This window comes from Bubalus kerabau, chromosome 9 (assembly GCF_029407905.1).
Source record: "Bubalus kerabau isolate K-KA32 ecotype Philippines breed swamp buffalo chromosome 9, PCC_UOA_SB_1v2, whole genome shotgun sequence".
Classification (NCBI taxonomy): Eukaryota; Metazoa; Chordata; class Mammalia; order Artiodactyla; family Bovidae; genus Bubalus; species Bubalus kerabau.
Window position 1 is genome coordinate 70406088 of NC_073632.1, and position 20001 is coordinate 70426088.

Genomic DNA, 20001 nt, shown 5'->3' on the forward strand with positions numbered 1-20001 from the left:
AATGATCCCTGTGTAGACCACAGGGCCACTTTTGTTACCTGTATGTGAGGGAGCCACCTGCTGTTGAAATAGGATCCTATAACTACAATTTCTTTCATTTTTTTCCGAACTACATAAACTGCGTAAGTTTAGCTCCAGTGATCCAGACCAAATATTTTATAGAATTTAAGAAACCAACATAACTTTTAGGGATAAGTAACACACAGTACCTGCCCTGTCTCTTTTCAAGTCAAAAAATATTTGTTAAGCATCTATATCCATTTATTAACACATTGAAATGCTCAAGTTTCTGGCATGCAGGAAATAATGAAGCAGTCTGTATTTTAACAAATACAAATAACAAATGTCCCTGCCAATTTCCTTCTCAGTGTTTTGGGGAATACTATGAACTTGTCTTGCCTATCCCAGTGCTATCCAACCTGCAACCTCAGCTCGAGTCTTATCTCTTCCATGAGGCTTCATGAAGCTGCATGAACCCCTGCTCTATCCCCGAGACACCCCTCTTATTGGTACTTCATCATACATGCACTGCTTCATGGTGGTATATGCCAGGAAACTAACATTTACCATATGTCAGCACTGTGTAAGCATTTTACCTTTATGAACTTATTTACTTCTCACATTAACCCTATGACATAGTCACTATTATAATCCACATTTTTCAAAAGAGGAAACTGAGTTCTAGAGATATTTTTAAAAAATCTTGTCCAACATCATCAAGGTTATTAAGCAATGGAGCCACATTGTATCTACCTTTCCAACTTGTTTGTAAGGCCCCAGAGGACAAGAACTGTGTAATAAAATTCTTTTGAGTTCTTACAGTGCCTAGGCTGGTGCTGGAATCTTAGGAGCTGATGTTTATAGTTTTATTATAGTTCGCTAAGTTTCCAAGAAGTCAGAAGACCCATGGAAGAAGATGGTTTGGTCCTGTTAATCAGCATGATATAGAACAAGTCTGGGGAGAGACTACAGTAATAAAGAGGACTGGTACTGAGGATATACTGTAAGCCTGACACTGTGCTAAGTAATTTTATATAGTAACCTATTTAATCCTATTAATAAATCATTTCAGAGAGGTCGTATTACACATATTGTATCAATAAGGAAACTGAAGCACAGAGAGATAAAATACCTTGCTTGAGGTCACACAGACTCCAGCCTAAGCCTAACCTGTATGCTATCTATCAGCATTACACCCTTACTGTAAAAGGATGTTTATCTGCAATGGATTTAGAAATTGTGGAGAACACACCGTGATGAAGATGGCCTTCCCCACTGAACACCAGCTCTTAATCTCAATCTCCCAGTAGGTTTGCACAGGTTTTTAGGGATTCCTCGGTTATTGCTGGCAGCACTAAACTGGCCTCAGGGGGGCACTGCTTCCCTTTTAACACCTCAGTTTTTACATGCCTGCTTTTAAAACCAGTGGCAATCCCGAAGCAAGGCTGGAACATTTTAATCAGAATTTACCAAAGTCAAGGGTATTAACTGAGACCCGGGTTTGATCTTCAGGTCAGGAAGATCCCCTGGAGAAAGAAATGGCAACCCACTCCAGTATTCTTGCCTGGAGAATTCCATGGACAGAGGAACCTGGCGGGCTACAGTCCATGGGGTCACAAAGAGGTGGACACGTCTGAATGATTAACACCAACACAAAGGGTAGTAACACAAAGTAAAGAAAGCATAACAAAAAGTACCACAACCTGGTTACAAGCTGTGGCCCGCTCTCTAACCTTCAACAAAGTGGAAACTCTTGAGGTTCCTTCCTGCTGAAGCTCCATCCTTAGGTCTACCACTTAAAATCACTAACCTGGCACCTCTTCAAACTCAGGCTATTAGAGCGCTGGGTCCAGGGCAACGTGGGACTCTCCCGTGGGTTGAGACAGAATTCAGAATTCTTGTTTCCTGGACGAGGGTCTGCCTTTCCTACAGATGATGGACATGGGAGATAAGTGCCCTCTTGGGAGATGCCTCCCCTTCAGCCACTCCTCCAGAAAGGAGACCTATTCTTAAGCCTCCACAGGACAAGTCCAATGTCTGTATAAGATATTTACATGTAGTAGGTGGTCACACACCAACTCCTTTGGTCAAGAGAATCAAGAGATGAAAGAAATCCTCACACTAGGACGACTGAAAGATTGGAGAAGCCAGCAAAATGGATAGAGCCAGTCAGGCGCACAGCTGGACCTTCCAGAGTACATCTGGCATGGCCACAGTCTAGGGGGTGGGGATACACGTTTTGTTTCCAGATACACTAATTTAAGGTGCTAATGAATGAGAGACCACCAAGAAGACTGCATGTGGAGACAAGATCAAGGACAGTGCGTCTCTGATCACACCAGCTAATACTGCCTCCTAAGCTGCCAGGAGCCTCACTGCTTTGAGAAGAACCAGACTTGTAATTGTTGATGCTCAAAAAGCTATTCGCTAATTTTACTGAATGCCAACATGATGCAATTTATCTTTTAAAACCAACTATTTCTGAATCCAGCAACAATGCTTTACTTAGCAATTTCTCCTTGGAGCTTGAATCTGGGATTAATTTGCTTTTTGCCTCTCCAATGCACCCCATCTAGGTCAGTTCAGTTCAGTTCAGTCGCTCAGTCGTGTCCGACTCTTTGTGACCCCATGAATCGCAGCACGCCAGGCCTCCCTGTCCTTCACCATCTCCTGGAGTTCACTCAGACTCACGTCCATCGAGTCAGTGATGCCATCCAGCCATCTCATCCTCTGTCGTCCCCTTCTCCTCCTGCCCCCAATCCTCCCAGCATCAGAGTCTTTTCCAATGAGTCAACTCTTCGCATGAGGTGGCCAAAGTACTGGAGTTTCAGCTTTAGCATCATTCCTTCCAAAGAAATCCCAGGGCTGATCTCCTTCAGAATGGACTGGTTGGATCTCCTTGCAGTCCAAGGGACTCTCAAGAGTATTCTCCAACACCACAGTTCAAAAGCATCAATTCTTTGGCACTCAGCTTTCTTCACAGTCCAACTCTCACATCCATACATGATCACTGGAAAAACCATAGCCTTGACTAGACAGACCTTTGTTGGCAAAGTAATGTCTCTGCTTTTGAATATGCTATCTAGGTTGGTCATAACTTTCCTTCCAAGGAGTAAGCGTCTTTTAATTTCATGGCTGCAATCACCATCTGCAGTGATTTTGGAGCCCAGAAAAATAAAGTCTGATACTGTTTCCACTGTTTACCAATCTATTTCCCATGAAGTGATGGGACCAGATGCCATGATCTTCGTTTTCTGAATGTTGAGCTTTAAGCCAACTTTTTTCACTCTCCACTTTCACTTTCATCAAGAAACTTTTTGGTTCCTCTTCACTTTCTGCCATAAGGGTGGTGTCATCTGCATATCTGAGGTGATTGATATTTCTCCCAGCAATCTTGATTCCAGCTTGTGCTTCTTGCAGCCCAGCGTTTCTCATGATGTACTCTGCATATAAGTTAAATAAACAGGGTGACAATATACAGCTTTGACGTACTCCTTTTCCTATTTGGAACCAGTCTGTTGTTCCATGTCCAGTTCTAACTGTTGCTTCCTGACCTGCATACAAATTCCTCAAGAGGCAGGTCAGGTGGTCTGGTATTCCCATCTCTTGAAGAATTTTCCACAGTTTATTGTGATCCACACAGTCAAAGGCTTTGGCATAGTCAATAAAGCAGAAATAGATGTTTTTCGGGAACTCTCTTGCTTTGTCCATGATCCAGTGGATGTTGGCAATTTGATCTCTGGTTCCTCTGCCTTTTCTAAAACCAGCTTGACCATCAGGAAGTTCACGGTTCACATATTGCTGAAGCCTGGCTTGGAGAATTTGGAGCATTACTTTACTATCGTGTGAGATGAGTGCAATTGTGCGGTAGTTTGAGCATTCTTTGGCACTGCCTTTATCTAGGTCAGGTTACTATAAAGATAGACACTCAAGTGCTCCAGCAATTCCTTCTAATACAGGGCACACCACAAGTAGAAGACATGGCAGAGCCAGCAGTTACCGATGAGAATAGATTGAACAGTTTCTTTTACTTGAAAAGCATTTCCTTCCTGATTATTTAGAAATAACGTTACCAGTCGTCTAAGAAAAGCTTCTGTGGACACAGACATTTGTGATACCTTCACATAAAGTCAAGTCTTCAGATGACAGCCTTACTTCACTTAAAGGAAGGTCTGCAAATGACAGGATGACAGCAAATCCATCCCCCTGCCTGTTTATGTATGGCTTTCAAGCTAAGGAGGATTTTTACATTTTCTTAAACAGTTGGGAAAAAAAAAACAAAGAACAATATTTTCTGACATGTGAAATTCAAATGTCGATGTCCCTAATAAAGTTTGATTGGGACACAGCCACGCTCATCCTAAGTCGAAGGCCGCTTTTGCTCCACAAGGGCAGAGTTGAATAGCTGCAACAGAGGTGATAGGGCCTGCAAAGATGAAATAGTCCGTATTTGATGCTTCACAGAAAAAGTTTAGCAACTCCTGACATAGTGTGACAGACACTTTTCCTTTGATGCATAAACTACATCTTCATTCTTTTTCAAATTACCTCAGTGGCTTTATTTTACAGACAAAGAAAGGAAAGGCTCAAAGAGGTTATAAACAAAATGATCTAAAGCTTGAATAAAACATTTGGCCAAATCATTTAAGTTCTCTAAACCTTAATTGCATCATTTATTAAAAAATAGCATTGACCTCACACAGCTGGGGTGGAGGTGGAAGGAAATAATGCATATATATGAGGCTTAGCACAGTGTCTGTGCATAGGTGCTTAATAAACAGCTATCTTTATTAGTTAGTAATATCCTTATTACTATTAAAACTCAGATCTTCCGCTTCAGTACCATTTTCATTATCATAAACTCAAAAAAAACAGGTTATATAATTATTGGCTTTAAAATGTTGTGTTTCATCAAGACTCTAGATAGTTTCCACTTACTCTCCAGACATCTAATCCACTCACGTGCTCAAGTTTCTACCAAGGTGACATCATAACGGCTACAGACGGCTTGTGGGGAGATGGATATCACTGACTCAGGAAGATCCTATGGCCGTTTTACCTTTTCTGATCTGTAAAAGGAGGAGAATGCTTGTTCTACATAACTGAAAGCTCACAGGAGATGAGAGACAGGAAGGCATAGTAAAACCATACATTTATGATGTCTTTTGTAAAAGTAGGCAATTCTTAAAATTGTTATCCTTTTATTGGCCATCAGGAGGCTTGTCATCATGTGAACTATGACCTAACTATAAGCCTTAGGTTTTCTTTATTCCTTGATTTGGAGAGGAGCAAGCAGAACTTTTGGAGAAGGAAATGGCAACCCACTCCAGTGTTCTTGCCTGGAGAATCCCATGTAGAGAGAAACCTGGTAGGCTACAGTCCATGGGGTAGCACAGAGTCAGACATGACTGAAGCGACTTAGCACACAGCAAACACAAGCAGAGCTTTGGAAAGGGTCCCAGTGATGGAAGAAGAGAGGAAGTTGTTGGAAGAGGAAGAGGGAAGTGAAAAGATCAGGGATTTTTTGAAGCTTCTTGCTATCTGTGTACCTAACCATTTCTCAACTACTCACCCCATGTCTCTCTCCTAAGGACTCTCTTTACCTCCATCAATCCACTTTCCTTTCTTCCTCATCTTTCTTTCTCCTCCTGTCTTCCCTGTTTCTTTCTTCTCTCTTCCTCCACTCCATCCTGCCTCTCCTTCTTTCTCACTTTGTCTGAAGAATGTTATTTATTATTAGTTTTTATAGGATAAAACACTATTCCATGTCCTTAACGTTATATGATTCTTCTCATCATGTAAATTATTGTTGTTATTTAAGAAATAAAAATTAAAGAAATAGGACTTTATTGTTTGCAAATACGTTGTTTTGTTAATAATAGGTTCTCTCAAAACCCTATTGGAAAATAGTGTTCCAAGTTACAAAAGTGATCATTGATAGCTTTCACTCTATATTTTTTTTCCTAAATAAGAAAGTATCTCTTGACAACAAAAGAGCTTCCTGCATTGTGAACTTGGAGTATCATTTGGTTAATTTTGCTATTTTTGCATTTTATTGTGGACATCTTTCTCTGATCCATTTTGAAGGAGTTCATAATAATGCCATTGCCTAGCAAATAAATTCTGAATTCTCCAGGATGGTGTGGGAGAGGGTCTGTGGTTAACCTTGACCTCACTCTACAGCCTTATTTCTCACAACCTTCACTTTATGTACCACATCAGGTGACTTTTCCTGACTGTGCCTTGCCTTCTCAATTTCTCTCTGCTTGGAATACCCTACCTTCTTTCACCAAATCTGCCAACTGAGATTGAACTGGTCTTTCAGCCCAGATCAAAACTAGCCATTATATTTCTCTGAACTCCTATGTGCACGCTGTCACTTCTGTCGTGTCTGCCTCTTTGTGACCTTATGGACTGTAGCTCACCAGGCTTCTCTGTACATAGGGTTCTCCAGGCAAGAATACTGGAGTGGGTTGCCATGCCCTCCTCCAGGGGATCTTCCCCACCCAGGCACTGAACTCACATCTCTTCTGGCTCCTGCATTGGCAGGCAGGTTCTTTACCACTAGCACCACTTGGGAAGGCCCTGAATTCCTGTACCCCTTTATTAACTCCTCCATTGGGGCAGCCCCCAGATTTGGAATTGTGTTGTTTCTATCATTGTTTATGAATGCATCCTCTACGCTACTCTCTGATCTATCTCTGTGGTCCCTACGAACTCACACAATGACTGCACACAGTAGGTTTTCTGTGAATGCTTAAAGAATGAACAACCTACCATCTCCAACCTAGATTCCTTAAGATCTGAAAAAAATTTTAATTAAAAATGTTTTCATTTTTTATTTTCATTCCATTTAGGAGTCAAATCCTTATATAATACCAGATTTTATGTTAGTATTTTTGACATGAGCTTGGTATGCCACTGCTAGGTGGTTCTCTACCTATAATCTTAGTTCTGGGAAAAATAAAAACATCTGCCATTGGTACTTATTTAAGCGCCATAATCACAGAGGACTGGAAAAACATGACTATGAATCTGACTGTGACCTTTAGGACGGCTTTAGGTTTGGCAAAACTATTACATGACCTCAAAGCTGGCTTTACTTTTAAATTCCAGTAATCCAGAAAACATTCTGAATTATTTATTTCTCTGTAATGGGTCTTAAAATGTGACGTTAACATCCTGGAAAAAATTACATTTGAATCCATTTATAATTGAAAGACAATAAGGTTGATGGTATTTTTTGGAAGTGCCCCTCTCTACAAAGAAAGTAAGAATAGGTTATATAATCATTTGTTTTCAAATGTTATTGGTGCTTTATTAAGACTCAAGACATCTGATCCACTAACGTCCTCAAGTTTCTGCCAAGGTGACATCATAATGACCACAGATGGTCCTTTGGGAGATGGATATCATTTACTCATGAAGCAAAAGCAATATATTTTTGTCTCAGATTCTTAGCAACATAAATTAATTTTGTTAAAATAAAAAGTTATTCTAAAATCTGCTGTTTTTTCTCTTTTCAAGTTCAGCAATTTCCTCCCAAACCAAGCCTTTTCCGTGACATTTTAGAAGTAGAAACTCTTTTTTTAGAAACTCTTTTTTTTTGCTCTTGTTAGACATTCAGTTGTGTCAGACTCTTTGTGACCCACAGACTGTAGCCTGTCAAACTCCTCTGTCCATAGAATTCTCCAGACAAGAATACTGGAGTGAGTAGCTGTTCCCTTCCCCAGGTGATCTTCTCAACCCAAGAATTGAACCCAGGTCTCTTGCATTGCAGGCAGATTCTTTACCGTCTGAGCCACCAGGTAAGCCATTATCCACCCCCACCCCCTCCCCCCACCCTTTTTTTTTTCTTTTACAAGGTTCTTTTTCTCTAAATAGATAGAATTTCCCTGGTGGCTCAGACGGTAAAGCATCTGTCTACAATGCGGGAGACCTGGGTTCGATCCCTCGATCGGGAAGATCTCCTGGAGAAGGAAATGGCAATCCACTCCAGTACTATTGCCTGGAAAATCCCATAGACAGAGGAGCCTGGTAGACTACAGTCCATGGGGTCACTAAGAGTCGGACACGACTGAGCTACTTCAATTCACTTCTATCTAAATATAAATAAACGTATATGGGGCAGCAATACTATACTGACTTTATGTAAAATAGGAACCAGCAAAGCAAAGGAGATGGACTTGGCCCTGCGATTACAGAGGGTGTGATGTATCTGTGATGGAGGAGAAAGTCATTGTCATCTTTCCTGTCCTCTCAGTCACCTTCTCGCTCTGCAGAAAACCTGAGTGTCCCTGACAGCGCCCCTAGTGGTACTAAGCAGGAATGCAAGCATTCCTAAACCAAGGTCCCTGATGGCATCCTTTGGGATGAAATGGGTCTTAAGTATTCCATAATATCCCCCAAGCCGAGTTCCTGGTTTCTTGGAAGGAATGACTTATAGGTTAAATCTTCAGAAATAGGGCTTATGAGTGAAATCTGGCTGATTTGTTAATCATTAAAAACCATGCCCCAAATCTTCCTTTTCTTCAACATGTTTCCCTCCCTGACCCTCTCTCGGTGCTTGCCCTACTTCTGGTACAAATAAATAACTACATGCACATTCAAGGTTTATCATAGTCTGAGGGGCATTTTTGGTGAAAACCATTTATTTGAGGCATTTTCTGTGTGTTGTTTTTTTTTGGCCCACACCACATGGCATGCAGGATCTTAGTTCCCTGACCAGGAATCAGACCCAGGCCTCCTGCATCGGAAGCACTTTTAACCACTGGGCTGCCAGAAAAGTCCCTGGAACAATTTAGATACTATCTTAGGCAGTTTGCCAGAGATTTAAAACACTAAACTATTCCTTCCAGGTGTTCCCTATTTTATCAATGAAGTAGATAGGTTTGCGAGGCTAGGCTAATTAGTTTCTTGGATGAACTCTGCCTGAAATTATTGTAGTTGTACACCAAGTTGTGGGGCCAGATACACAAATTCATAGGTTCCTTATTCTTATGTAGAGATTTTCAAATTTTCTCAGTTCCTGGTGACTTTTAGTGTCTCGATAATTTCATTGCATCCCTAGGCCAAAAGGAGTGCCTAACTATCTGAACCTAGGCCAGAACCAGTACCTAGTAGGCCTAGATGAGCAATAGTAGTGTGTATCTGACAAACGTCACTGTGTTTTCCTTGAAATTTAAAAATATCCTGCTTCACCCCCATGAGTTTGCTACAGTATCCTGAAGAAACTTGACACACAGTTTGGGAATACAGTTTTAATGTTTTAAGGCATTTAGCAATAAAGTTGAGTCACTCAGTAGTGTCCAACTCTTTACAACCCCATGAATGCTGGAGTGGGTTGCCATTTCCTTTTCCAGGGATTTAGCAATAATCCAGTTCCAATTCACATATGGTTCCCTTATAAAAAATAACCATATAAAAATTGCTGTGATTCCACATCTCTCTAGATAATAAAGCAGTGACATATATCTGGATAGCTCTCAAAAATAATGTTAGGTGAAAATAGGCAAGTTAAAAATTAATGTATACAAAATAATAGGGTCTTTTAAAGTTTATATCTTATTTATGAATACAAATGTGTAATAAAATGAGGGCTGAAAGGATGCAGTCATTTAGGAGAGTGGTTATCTCAAGAAGAAAGGGAACAGGATTGAAAGAAGAACAAAGAAGATCCAGGTTTCATTTGTAATATTTTATATGTGTTATTCGGAGAAGGCAATGGCATCCCACTCCAGTACTCTTGCCTGGAAAATCCTATGGATGGAGGAGCCTGGTAGGCTGCAGTCCATGAGGTCACCGGGAATCGGACACGACTGAGCAACTTCCTTTTCACTTTTCACTTTCATGCATTGGAGAAGGAAATGGCAACCCACTCCAGTGTTCTTGCCTGGAGAACCCCAGGGACGGGGGAGCCTGGTGGGTTGCCGTCTCTGCGGTCGCACAGAGTCGGACACGACTGAAGTGACTTAGCAGCATCAGATCAGATCATATCAGTCACTCAGTCGTGTCCGACTCTTTGCGACCCCATGAATCGCAGCACGCCAGGTCTCCCTGTCCATCACCAACTCCCGGAGTTCACTCAGACTCATGTCCATTGAGTCAGTGATGCCATCCAGCCATCTCATCCTCTGTCGTCTTCTTCTCCTCTTGCCCCCAATCCCTCCCAGCATCAGAGTCTTTTCCAATGAGTCAACTCTTTGCATGAGGTGGCCAAAGTACTGGAGTTTCAGCTTTAGCATCATTCCTTCCAAAGAAATCCCAGGGCTGATCTCCTTCAGAATGGACTGGTTGGATCTCCTTGCAGTCCAAGGGACTCTTGAGAGTCTTCTCCAACACCACAGTTCAAAAGCATCAATTCTTCGGTGCTCAGCCTTCTTCACAGTCCAACTCTCACATCCATACATGACCACAGGAAAACCATAGCCTTGACTAGACAGACCTTTGTTGGCAAAGTAATGTCTCTGCTTTTGAATATGCCATCTAGGTTGGTCATAACTTTCATTCCAAGGAGTAAGCGTCTTTTAATTTCATGGCTGCGGTCACCATCTGCAGTGATTTTGGAGCCCAGAAAAATAAAGTCTGACACTGTTTCCACTGTTTCCCCATCTATTTCCCATGAAGTGATGGGACCGAATGCAAATTCAGACTTAAATTGAAGAAAGTAGGGAAAACCACTAGACCATTCAGGTATGACCTAAATCACATCCCTTATGATTATACAGTGGAAGTGAGAAATAGATTTAAGGGCCTAGATCTGATAGATAGAGTGCCTGATGAGCTATGGAATGAGAATCATGACATTGTACAGGAGACAGGGATCAAGACCATCCCCATGGAAAAGAAATGCAAAAAAGCAAAATGGCTCTCTGGGGAGGCCTTACAAATAGCTGTGAAAAGAAGAGAAGCGAAAAGCAAAGGAGAAAAGGAAAGATATAAACATCTGAATGCAGAGTTCCAAAGAATAGCAAGAAGAGATAAGAAAGCCTTCTTCAGCGATCAATGCAAAGAAATAGAGGAAAACAACAGAATGGGAAAGACTAGAGATCTCTTCAAGAAAATCAGAGATGCCAAAGGAACATTTCATGCAAAGATGGGCTCGATAAAGGACAGAAATGGTATGGACCTAACAGAAGCAGAAGATATTAAGAAGAGATGGCAAGAATACACAGAAGAACTGTACAAAAAAGATCTTCATGACCCAGATGATCATGATGGTGTGATCACTGACCTAGAGCCAGACATCCTGGAATGTGAAGTCAAGTGGGCCTTAGAAAGCATCACTACGAACAAAGCTAGTGGAGGTGATGGAATTCCAGTTGAGCTATTCCAAATCCTGAAAGATGATGCTATGAAAGTGCTGCACTCAATATGCCAGCAAATTTGGAAAACTCAGCAGTGGCCACAGGACTGGAAAAGGTCAGTTTTCATTCCAATCCCAAAGAAAGGCAATGCCAAAGAATGCTCAAACTACCGCACAATTGCACTCATCTCACACGCTAGTAAAGTAATGCTCCAAATTCTCCAAGCCAGGCTTCAGCAATACGTGAACCGTGAACTTCCTGATGTTCAAGCTAGTTTTAGAAAAGGCAGAGGAACCAGAGATCAAATTGCCAACATCCACTGGATCATGGAAAAAGCAAGAGAGTTCCAGAAAACCATCTATTTCTGCTTTATTGACTATGCCAAAGCCTTTGACTGTGTGGATCACAATAAACTGTGGAAAATTCTGAAAGAGATGGGAATACCAGAACACCTGACCTGCCTCTTGAGAAATCTGTATGCAGGTCAGGAAGCAACAGTTAGAACTGGACATGGAACAACAGACTGGTTCCAAATAGGAAAAGGAGTACGTCAAGGCTGTATATTGTCACCCTGTTTATTTAACTTATATGCGGAGTACATCATGAGAAACGCTGGACTAGAAGAAACACAAGCTGGAATCAAGATTGCCAGGAGAAATATCAATCACCTCAGATATGCAGACTTAGCAGCATATGTGTTATTAAATATAAAGGGCAAACATGGCTGTGGCATAAATGTGGCATATAAAGCAAAGTATGGACTTAATGTGTTCTCCCAAAATTCATATGCTGAAATCCTAAGCCTAATGTGATGGTGGGGACTTCGACGGGTAATTAGGTTAAAAGGATGGCATCCTCATGAATGAAGTTAGTGCACTTATAAGAAGAGACCTGAGAGTTGGCTTCCTCTCTTTGCCTTCTACCATGTGAGGATACAATGAGAACAGTCATCTACAAGCCAGGAAGTAGGCTGTCATCAGACACCAGATAGGCTGGTTCCTTGCTCTTGGACTTCCTGGCCTCCAAAACTGTGAGAAGTAAATCTTTGTTGTTTAAGCCACCCAGACTATGACACTTTGTTACAGCACTTTGAGCTGATTAAAACAATGACCAAATGTTGACATCTGTTGTTAATTCTGGACAGGAGACCATATAGGTGTTTCTTATATGATTTATATTTTTCTATATCAAAACAAAAAACACACAAATCAGAAAGTACTGAGAATTAAAAGAGATAGATCAAACATTATTTGTCTAGAAAAGCTATGATCAACTGTATCTTTAGCTATTTAATTTAGGATCATAAAATCTGAATCTTTTCTGAGGGTCCAAATAACCATGTGATAACCTACTTTATTGTATTAAAAAAAAAAGCCACCCAGCAGCTGTGGGTGTTTTAAAATATAAATTTAAAATATAAAATTCATAATTTTAATATAAAATTTATAATTTAATTATAAAATTTATAATTTTAAAATATAAAATTCATATTTTATAAATCAGTTGTTTGCCAATACAAATAAGGTATAGCTTTTGCTACTAATTAGTTCTAACAGGTAGATTTACTCAAATTTATCACATTATTATGTTTAAAAAGAGACCATATCTTGTTAATTTTTTTAAAATTTCAGTATCATATATGACAGATGTTCAATAAATGTCTTTGGAATCAGAAAAACTAATATCCTTTTCTCAGTATTAAAAAAAATGTTTCAACAATGAGGAAAAAAGTGTTTAGGCATCATTATACAGAAATTGTATAATGCAGCTTGTAATTTTTATTACTGTTAAACATTATATTAATTTTTACCATAATATATTCATATAGTTCAAAATTTATAGGTCTAAATTCACTATAGAATGAAATCTAAGGCTCCATTCAACACTTGATCCCTAGCCACTTAATTCTCTCCTAAAGAATCAATCAAAATCTCCAGTTTTTTATATTTCTCTAGAGGTATTTCATCGGAGAAGGCAATGGCAACCCACTCCAGTACTCTTGCCTGGAAAATCCCATGGATGGAGGAGCCTGGTAGGCTGCAGTCCATGGGGTTGCTAAGAGTCGGACACGACTGAGCAACTTCACTTTCACTTTTCACTTTCATACATTGGAGAAGGAAATGGCAACCCACTCCAGTGCTCTTGCCTGGAGAATCCCAGGGACAGGGGAGCCTGGTGGGCTGCCGTCTATGGGGTCACACAGAGTTGAACATGACTGAAGCGACTTAGCAGCAGCAGCAGCAGAGGTATTTCATACATATACTAGCAAATACACAGTAACATACTCTTGGCTCTATATACCATCTAGAGATGACATTGATTAAATAGTTGTTTGGATGTCTAATAGACGTTTCAGATTCAACTTGTTCAAGCTGAATTCCTACTCTTCCCCCCACAAAAACTCCTCCTGCAGCTTTCCTATCCTGTCCATGCCGGCCTGTGTTCATCTAGCCCATCATGACACCAGCCCATCACGACCCCAGCCTTCAAGCTGCTCAGCCATCCCTGACTCCTCTCATTCATGGGCTACATCCAGTCTCTCAGAAAAGCCTGCTGAAAAAAAAAAAAAAAGAAAAGCCTGCTGACTACTTTGAAAATGTTTCTGGAATCTGGTCTCTGCTTGCCCCCTCCTCTGCTGTCTCCCAGATGGTGGCCACCAGCCCCTTAACAGGATCACTGCCTCCATGGCTCCCAGAGCTCTGTCCCCTTTACAGAATGTAAGCTCCACTATGGGTGAGATCTTTGCCTATGTGGCTACAAGCACATCCCAAGTGTGGAGCGTGATGCCTGATACACAGCAGATGCTCAATGGTATTTGCCTAATAGATGAACATATATGTAGATTAGACTGTGCATATCATTCACACCTTGACTTTACACTTAATGACATTCATTCAACAAATACTCTCAGAAGTCTTGGAAGTTTTTTTTAATCAGCACATATGTTTTTTCCTCCTTTCTTATAGAAGCTTATTATTTCATTGGAATTGCATCATTGGAAAGATGTACCATAATTGACGTAACCAGTTCTATTGTTTCTAGTCTTTTGATTTTTACAAATAATACTGTAATGACAATCTGGTCCGTATATTGTTTTACATATATAAGAATATCTGTAGGATAAACTCCTAGAAGTGGAATTGCTGGGTCAAACAGTATACGCCTTTTAATTTCAATAGGTAGTGCCAAATTGAATCCCATAGAACTTGTATAATTTATGTTCCTTCCAGCAATGCATGAGAGTGTTTTTCTCACACTTTCACCAACACAGTTTTATAATTTCTCATCCTTTCCAGTCTAATAGGTAGGAAATAAATTTTAATGTAATTTTAATTTACATTCCTCTTATTTTGATTATAACATTTTTCATACATTTAAATGATGTTTGACTTTTTCCATTTTCCACTTATATTTTTGATCTATTTTTATATTGGATTGTTGATCCATTTCTTATTCATTCCTAGATATATATAGTAAAGAAATTATCCCTCTGCCTTAATAGGAAATGCAAATATTTTCTTCTTATTTATGGTTTGTCTTTTGTCTTTGCTTATGATTTTGACCTAGCATATTTTTAAAATTTTTATTAAGTTAAATTAATCATTTTTATTAATACTTTTTTCTTCTAGGCTTTATGTCAAACCTAAAAGGCGCTCCTCAATCTGAAATAAACATTCTCAAGTGGCTTCTTCTAATATTTTTACAGCTTTGATTTTACTTTTAAACCTTTGATCCACCTAGAGTTGGCTTCCCTGGTGGCTCAGAAGGCAAAGAATCCACCTGCAATGCCAGAGACATGGGTTTGCTCCCTGGGTGGGGAAGATCTCCTGGAGAAGGGAATGGCAACCCACTCCAGTATTCTTGCCTGGATAATTCCATGGACAGGGGAGCCTGATGGGTTACAGTCCATGAGTTGCAAAGAGTCAGACATGACTGAGGGACTAATACTTTCACTTTTTCACTTCTTCCAACTGGAATATACTCTGATGAACTGAAAAATAGGATTCAATCATTTCTGCCCTCAAAGACTATCTGGTTACCTCCAAACAATTAATTAAATAAGGCATCTTTTTTTCACTACTTCAAAATGCCATTTTTGTCATATGCTTAATTAATAAGCAATATTAAGGAGATTCAGAATGGAATATTCCATGATTTGGGACAGCATCCCTAAGTTTCTCCTATACCTTTACACTTTATTCTCAGATCCTATTGTGTGACATTTGTTCTCTGTTCCTGCCCCAGGACTACTGTTTCAGATTCTAATGGCACAGAGTGAAAAGGTGAGTGGCCCATCACTGCATTTATTGTCAGAATTTCCCTTAAAATACTTGCTGCTTATTTTTCCACCTAAAATTTAGAATCAGCTTATCTATTATGTCTCAAACAATGCCAAGACTGAGCTCAAAACAACAGTAACAACAGCAACCCTGCGGTATTTCGGTGGGTTTCTATTACATTCACTCTCTCCATGTCCAGTTTTAGCTATTGCCTTTAGTGTATTGAAATCAATGAAAAACAGGTTTTTTCTGTTTTGTCTCTGAGCTAATTCTTGCTGGACTTCTGGTTGCAGGGACATGCAGAGTTTCATCTTTATGACTGCCTTGCAAAGTTGTTTTGGGCTCTGAGCCCCAACAATCCTGATGTCCCTCTATTTATTTTTTTCGTGTCAGTTCATGCTATTGTATAATTTAAAGTAGCTTGTTCAAAATCACAATTATAAGGGACTTACCTTAATATGCCTTTTATTAACTTCTTTTACATGGAAATCTTACAATCCTGAAACAATCTCACAGTCATTCCAATCCAATCTGTAGGTTGTGATTATGCCCTTTAAACTTGTAAACATACTTTCCATTGGAGTTCTTATAGATTCAGACACATGCTGGTTTCTATGCCACCACTCAGGTGAAGTACATATTTTATCTTGCAGCTGTCTGTTCCTTAACAAAGTGCTTAACATCTGTAGTCAATAAACAGATTCCACAGGGTACAGAGATAAAGGAACTGAATAGAACAATTTTAAATGTCAGCAGGCATCTCATAAGATTAAATTTTTAAAGCTAAAATAAAGTTATATTACATTGACTAAATAGACTTTAAAATTTTCAAGCAGTAGATAAACTATAATTCACACCCATCTATATCTATAAAAGGCTGAAGAAATAAGACTAATAAAATGGGTACATTTTAAAATTTAGAATCAGTGGCTATAGGATCTGCATGAGAGATGACGAGCCATATATGACTTGTGATCTTATTTTTGTAAGGATGAAAAATAATAACAGTTACCAATTACTACTTGTTTGTCATGGAGTCTTTTTTAGGCATTGAGTTTCCTTATGTTGATGACTAGAAGAGGCAGAGAAAGGCCTGGAGATAAGACCCAAGGAGAGACTTGGTCATACCCTTCTAAAGTGGCACTCTCCCTGAGCAACTCGTCTAAATCATTCAGCAATAGAACAGTGGGGTTTATTCCTGCAATGCTCTCATTACTTGGAGGAGGCTCCCTGGTAAAAGTCCACTGAGTATATCTGTGAGACCAGAGAGTATGGAGCCAGACCATGAGCCCGGACTCTCTGGAATGGGTGACAGCAGTTGCAGCATTGTCTTTTGTGTCTTCCTGAGGCCTCTCCCAGAGATGCTGGAATTCCCTTGTATTCTGAAGAAGCAGAGATGGTATTTGGTTAAGTAAGAATCTGTCAGCCTGAACCAGTGTAGGAAACAACCATCTTCTCTTGGCCAACTGACCACCTCGAGATGAACAAAACCATATGAGAACTAGGAAAATTTAACTTTGAGATTGTAGACTCCACTTTGCAGAAAACAAAATTTAAATCAAGCCATTCCTTAGCCTAGATGGGAGGGGAGTTTGGGGAAGAATGGATACATGTATATATATGGCTGATTCCCTTCACTGTTCACCTGAAACTATCACAACATTGTTAATCAGTTATCAGTTCAGTTCAGTTGCTCAGTCGTGTCCAACACTTTGCAACCCCATGGTCTGCAGCACGCCAGGCTTCCCTGTCCATCACCAACTCCTGGAGCTTACTCAAACTAATGTCCATCGAGTCATGAAGCCATTCAACCATCTCATCCTCTGTTGTATCCTTCTCCTCCAGCCTTCAATCTTTCCCAGCATCAGGGTCTTTTCAAATGAGTCAGTTCTTCAAATCAGGTGGCCAAGGTATTGGAATTTCAGCTTCAGCATCTGTCCTTCTGATAAATATTCAGGACTGATTTCCTTTAGGATGGACTGGTTGGATCTCCTTGCAGTCCAAGGGACTCTCAAGAGTCTTCTCCAACACCACAGCTCAAAAGCATCAATTCTTTGGCACTCAGCTTTCTTTATGGTCCAACTCTCACATCCATACATGACCACTGGAAAAACCATAACTTTGACTAGATGGACCTTTGGCAAAGTAATGTCTCTGCTTTTTAATATGCTGTCTAGGTTGGTCATAGCTTTTCTTCCAAGGAGCAAGCATCTTTTAATTTCATGGATGCAGTCACTATCTGCAGTGATTTTGGAGCCCCCCCAAATAAATATTGTCATAGTTTCCATTGTTTCCCCGTCTATTTGCCATGAAGTGATGGGACCAGAAGCCATGATCTTCGTTTTTTGAGTGCTGAGTTTTAAGCCAACTTTTTCACTCTCTTCTTTCACTTTGATCAAGAGGCTCTTTAGATCTTCTTCTTATGGCTTTCTGCCATAAATGTGGTGTCATCTGTGTATCTGAGATTATTGATATGTCTCCCAGCAATCTTGATTCCAGCTCGTGCTTCATCCAGCATTTCTCATGATGTACTCTGCATATAAGTTAAATAAGCAGGGTGACAATATACAGCCTTGATGTACTCCTTTCCTGATCTGGAACCAGTCTGTTGTTCCATGTCCAGTTCTAACTTGTTTCTTGACCTGCATACAGATTTCTCAGGAGGCAGGTCAGGTGGTCCGTATTCCCTTCTCTTTAAGAATGTTCCACAGTTTGCTGTGATCCACACAGTCAAAGGCTTTGGGATAGTCAATAAAGCAGAAGTAGATGTTTTTCTGGAATTCTCTTGCTTTTTCTGTGATCCAACAGATGTTGGCAATTTGATCTCTGGTTGGTATAATCAGTTATATGCCAATATAAAATAAAAGGTTTAAAAGAAAGAATGAAGGAGCACTATTCTGTTTTCTTTAATTAATTTTTTATTGAAGGATAATTGCTTTACAGAATTTTGCTGTTTTCTGTCAAACTTCAACATGAATCAGCCATAGGTATACATATATCCCCTCCCTTTTGAAACTCCCCCCATCTCCCTCCCCATCCCACTCCTCTAGGTTGATACAGAGCCCCTGTTTGAATTTCCTGAGCCATACAGCAAATTCCCATTGGCTATCTATTTTACATATGGTAATGTAAGTTTCCATGTCATTATTTCCATACATTTCACCCTCTCCTCCCCTCTCCCTATGTCCATAAGTCTATTCTCTATGTCTGTTTCTTCACTGTTGCCCTGTAAATAAATTCTTCAGTATCATTTTTCTAGATTCTGTATATATGTGTTAGAATACGGTATTTATCTTTCTCTTTCTGACTCACTTCACTCTGTATAATAGATTCTACGTTCATCCACCTCATTAGAACTGACTCAAATGCATTCCTTTTAATGGCTGAGTAATATTCCATTGTGTATATATACCACAATTTCTTTATCCATTCATATGTCCATGAACATCTAGGTTGCTTCCACTATTCTAGCTATTGTAAATAGCTATAATAGTTCTAGCTATCGTAAATAGCACTGCAATGAACAATGGGATACATGTGTCTCTTTCAATTTTGGTTTCCTTAGGATATATGCTTAAGAGTGGAATTGCTGGGTCATATAGTGGTTTTGTTCCTAGTTTTAAAAGGAATCTCCATACTGTCTTTCATAGTGGCTGTATCAACTTACATCCCCACCGACAGTGCAAGAGTGTTCCCTTTTCTCCACACCCTCTCCAGCATTTTTTGTTTGTAGACTTTTTGATGAGGGCCATTCTGACCGGTGTGAGGTGATACCTCACTGTAGTTTTGATTGGCATTTCTCTAATAATGAGTAATGTTGAGCATCTTTTCATGCGTTTGGCAGCCATCTGTATGTCTTCTTTGGAGAAATGTCTGTTTAGGTCTTTTTCCCACTTTTTGATTGGGTTGTTTGTTTTTCTGGTATTGAGTTGTATGAACTGCTTGTATATTTTGGAAATTAATCCTTTGTCAGTTCTTTCAAAATTTCAAAAATTTGCTATTTATTCTCTCCCATTCTGAGGGTTTTTTTTTCACTTGGCTTCTAGTTTCCTTTGCTGTCCAAAAGCTTTTACGTTTAATCAGGTACCACTTGTTTACTTTTGTTTTTATTTCCATTACTCTAGGAGGTGGGTCATAGAGGGTCTTGCTTTATGTCATTGAGGATCTTGATTTATGTCATTGAGTGTTCTGCCTATGTTTTCCTCTAAGAGTTTTATAGTCTCTGGTCTTTACATTTAGATCTTTAAACCATTTTGAGTTTATCTTTGTGTATGGTGTTAGGAAGTGTTCTAATTTCATTCTTTTACATGTAACTGTCCAGTTTCCCCCCACCATTTATTGAAGAGATTATCTTTGCCCCATTGTATATTCTTGCCTGCTTTGTCAAAGATAAGGTACCCATAGGTGCATGGGTT

General features: G+C 39.7%; 1 protein-coding gene across 1 annotated transcript in view; it reads right to left on the bottom strand.

Annotated features, from left to right (window-relative positions):
• CFAP206 (cilia and flagella associated protein 206) overlaps positions 1 to 16166 on the bottom strand; it is a 61301-nt gene extending 45135 nt beyond the window's left edge. Inside the window, exons 1-2 of the mRNA XM_055535526.1 lie at positions 16039 to 16166; positions 4939 to 5069 (exon numbers count right to left, since the gene is read on the bottom strand). Of these exons, the coding sequence (XP_055391501.1) occupies positions 4939 to 4949 (11 nt within the window). The 5' untranslated portion in view covers positions 4950 to 5069; positions 16039 to 16166. The remainder of the gene's footprint in view (positions 1 to 4938; positions 5070 to 16038) is intronic.
• Between the last annotated feature and the right edge of the window lie 3835 nt (positions 16167 to 20001).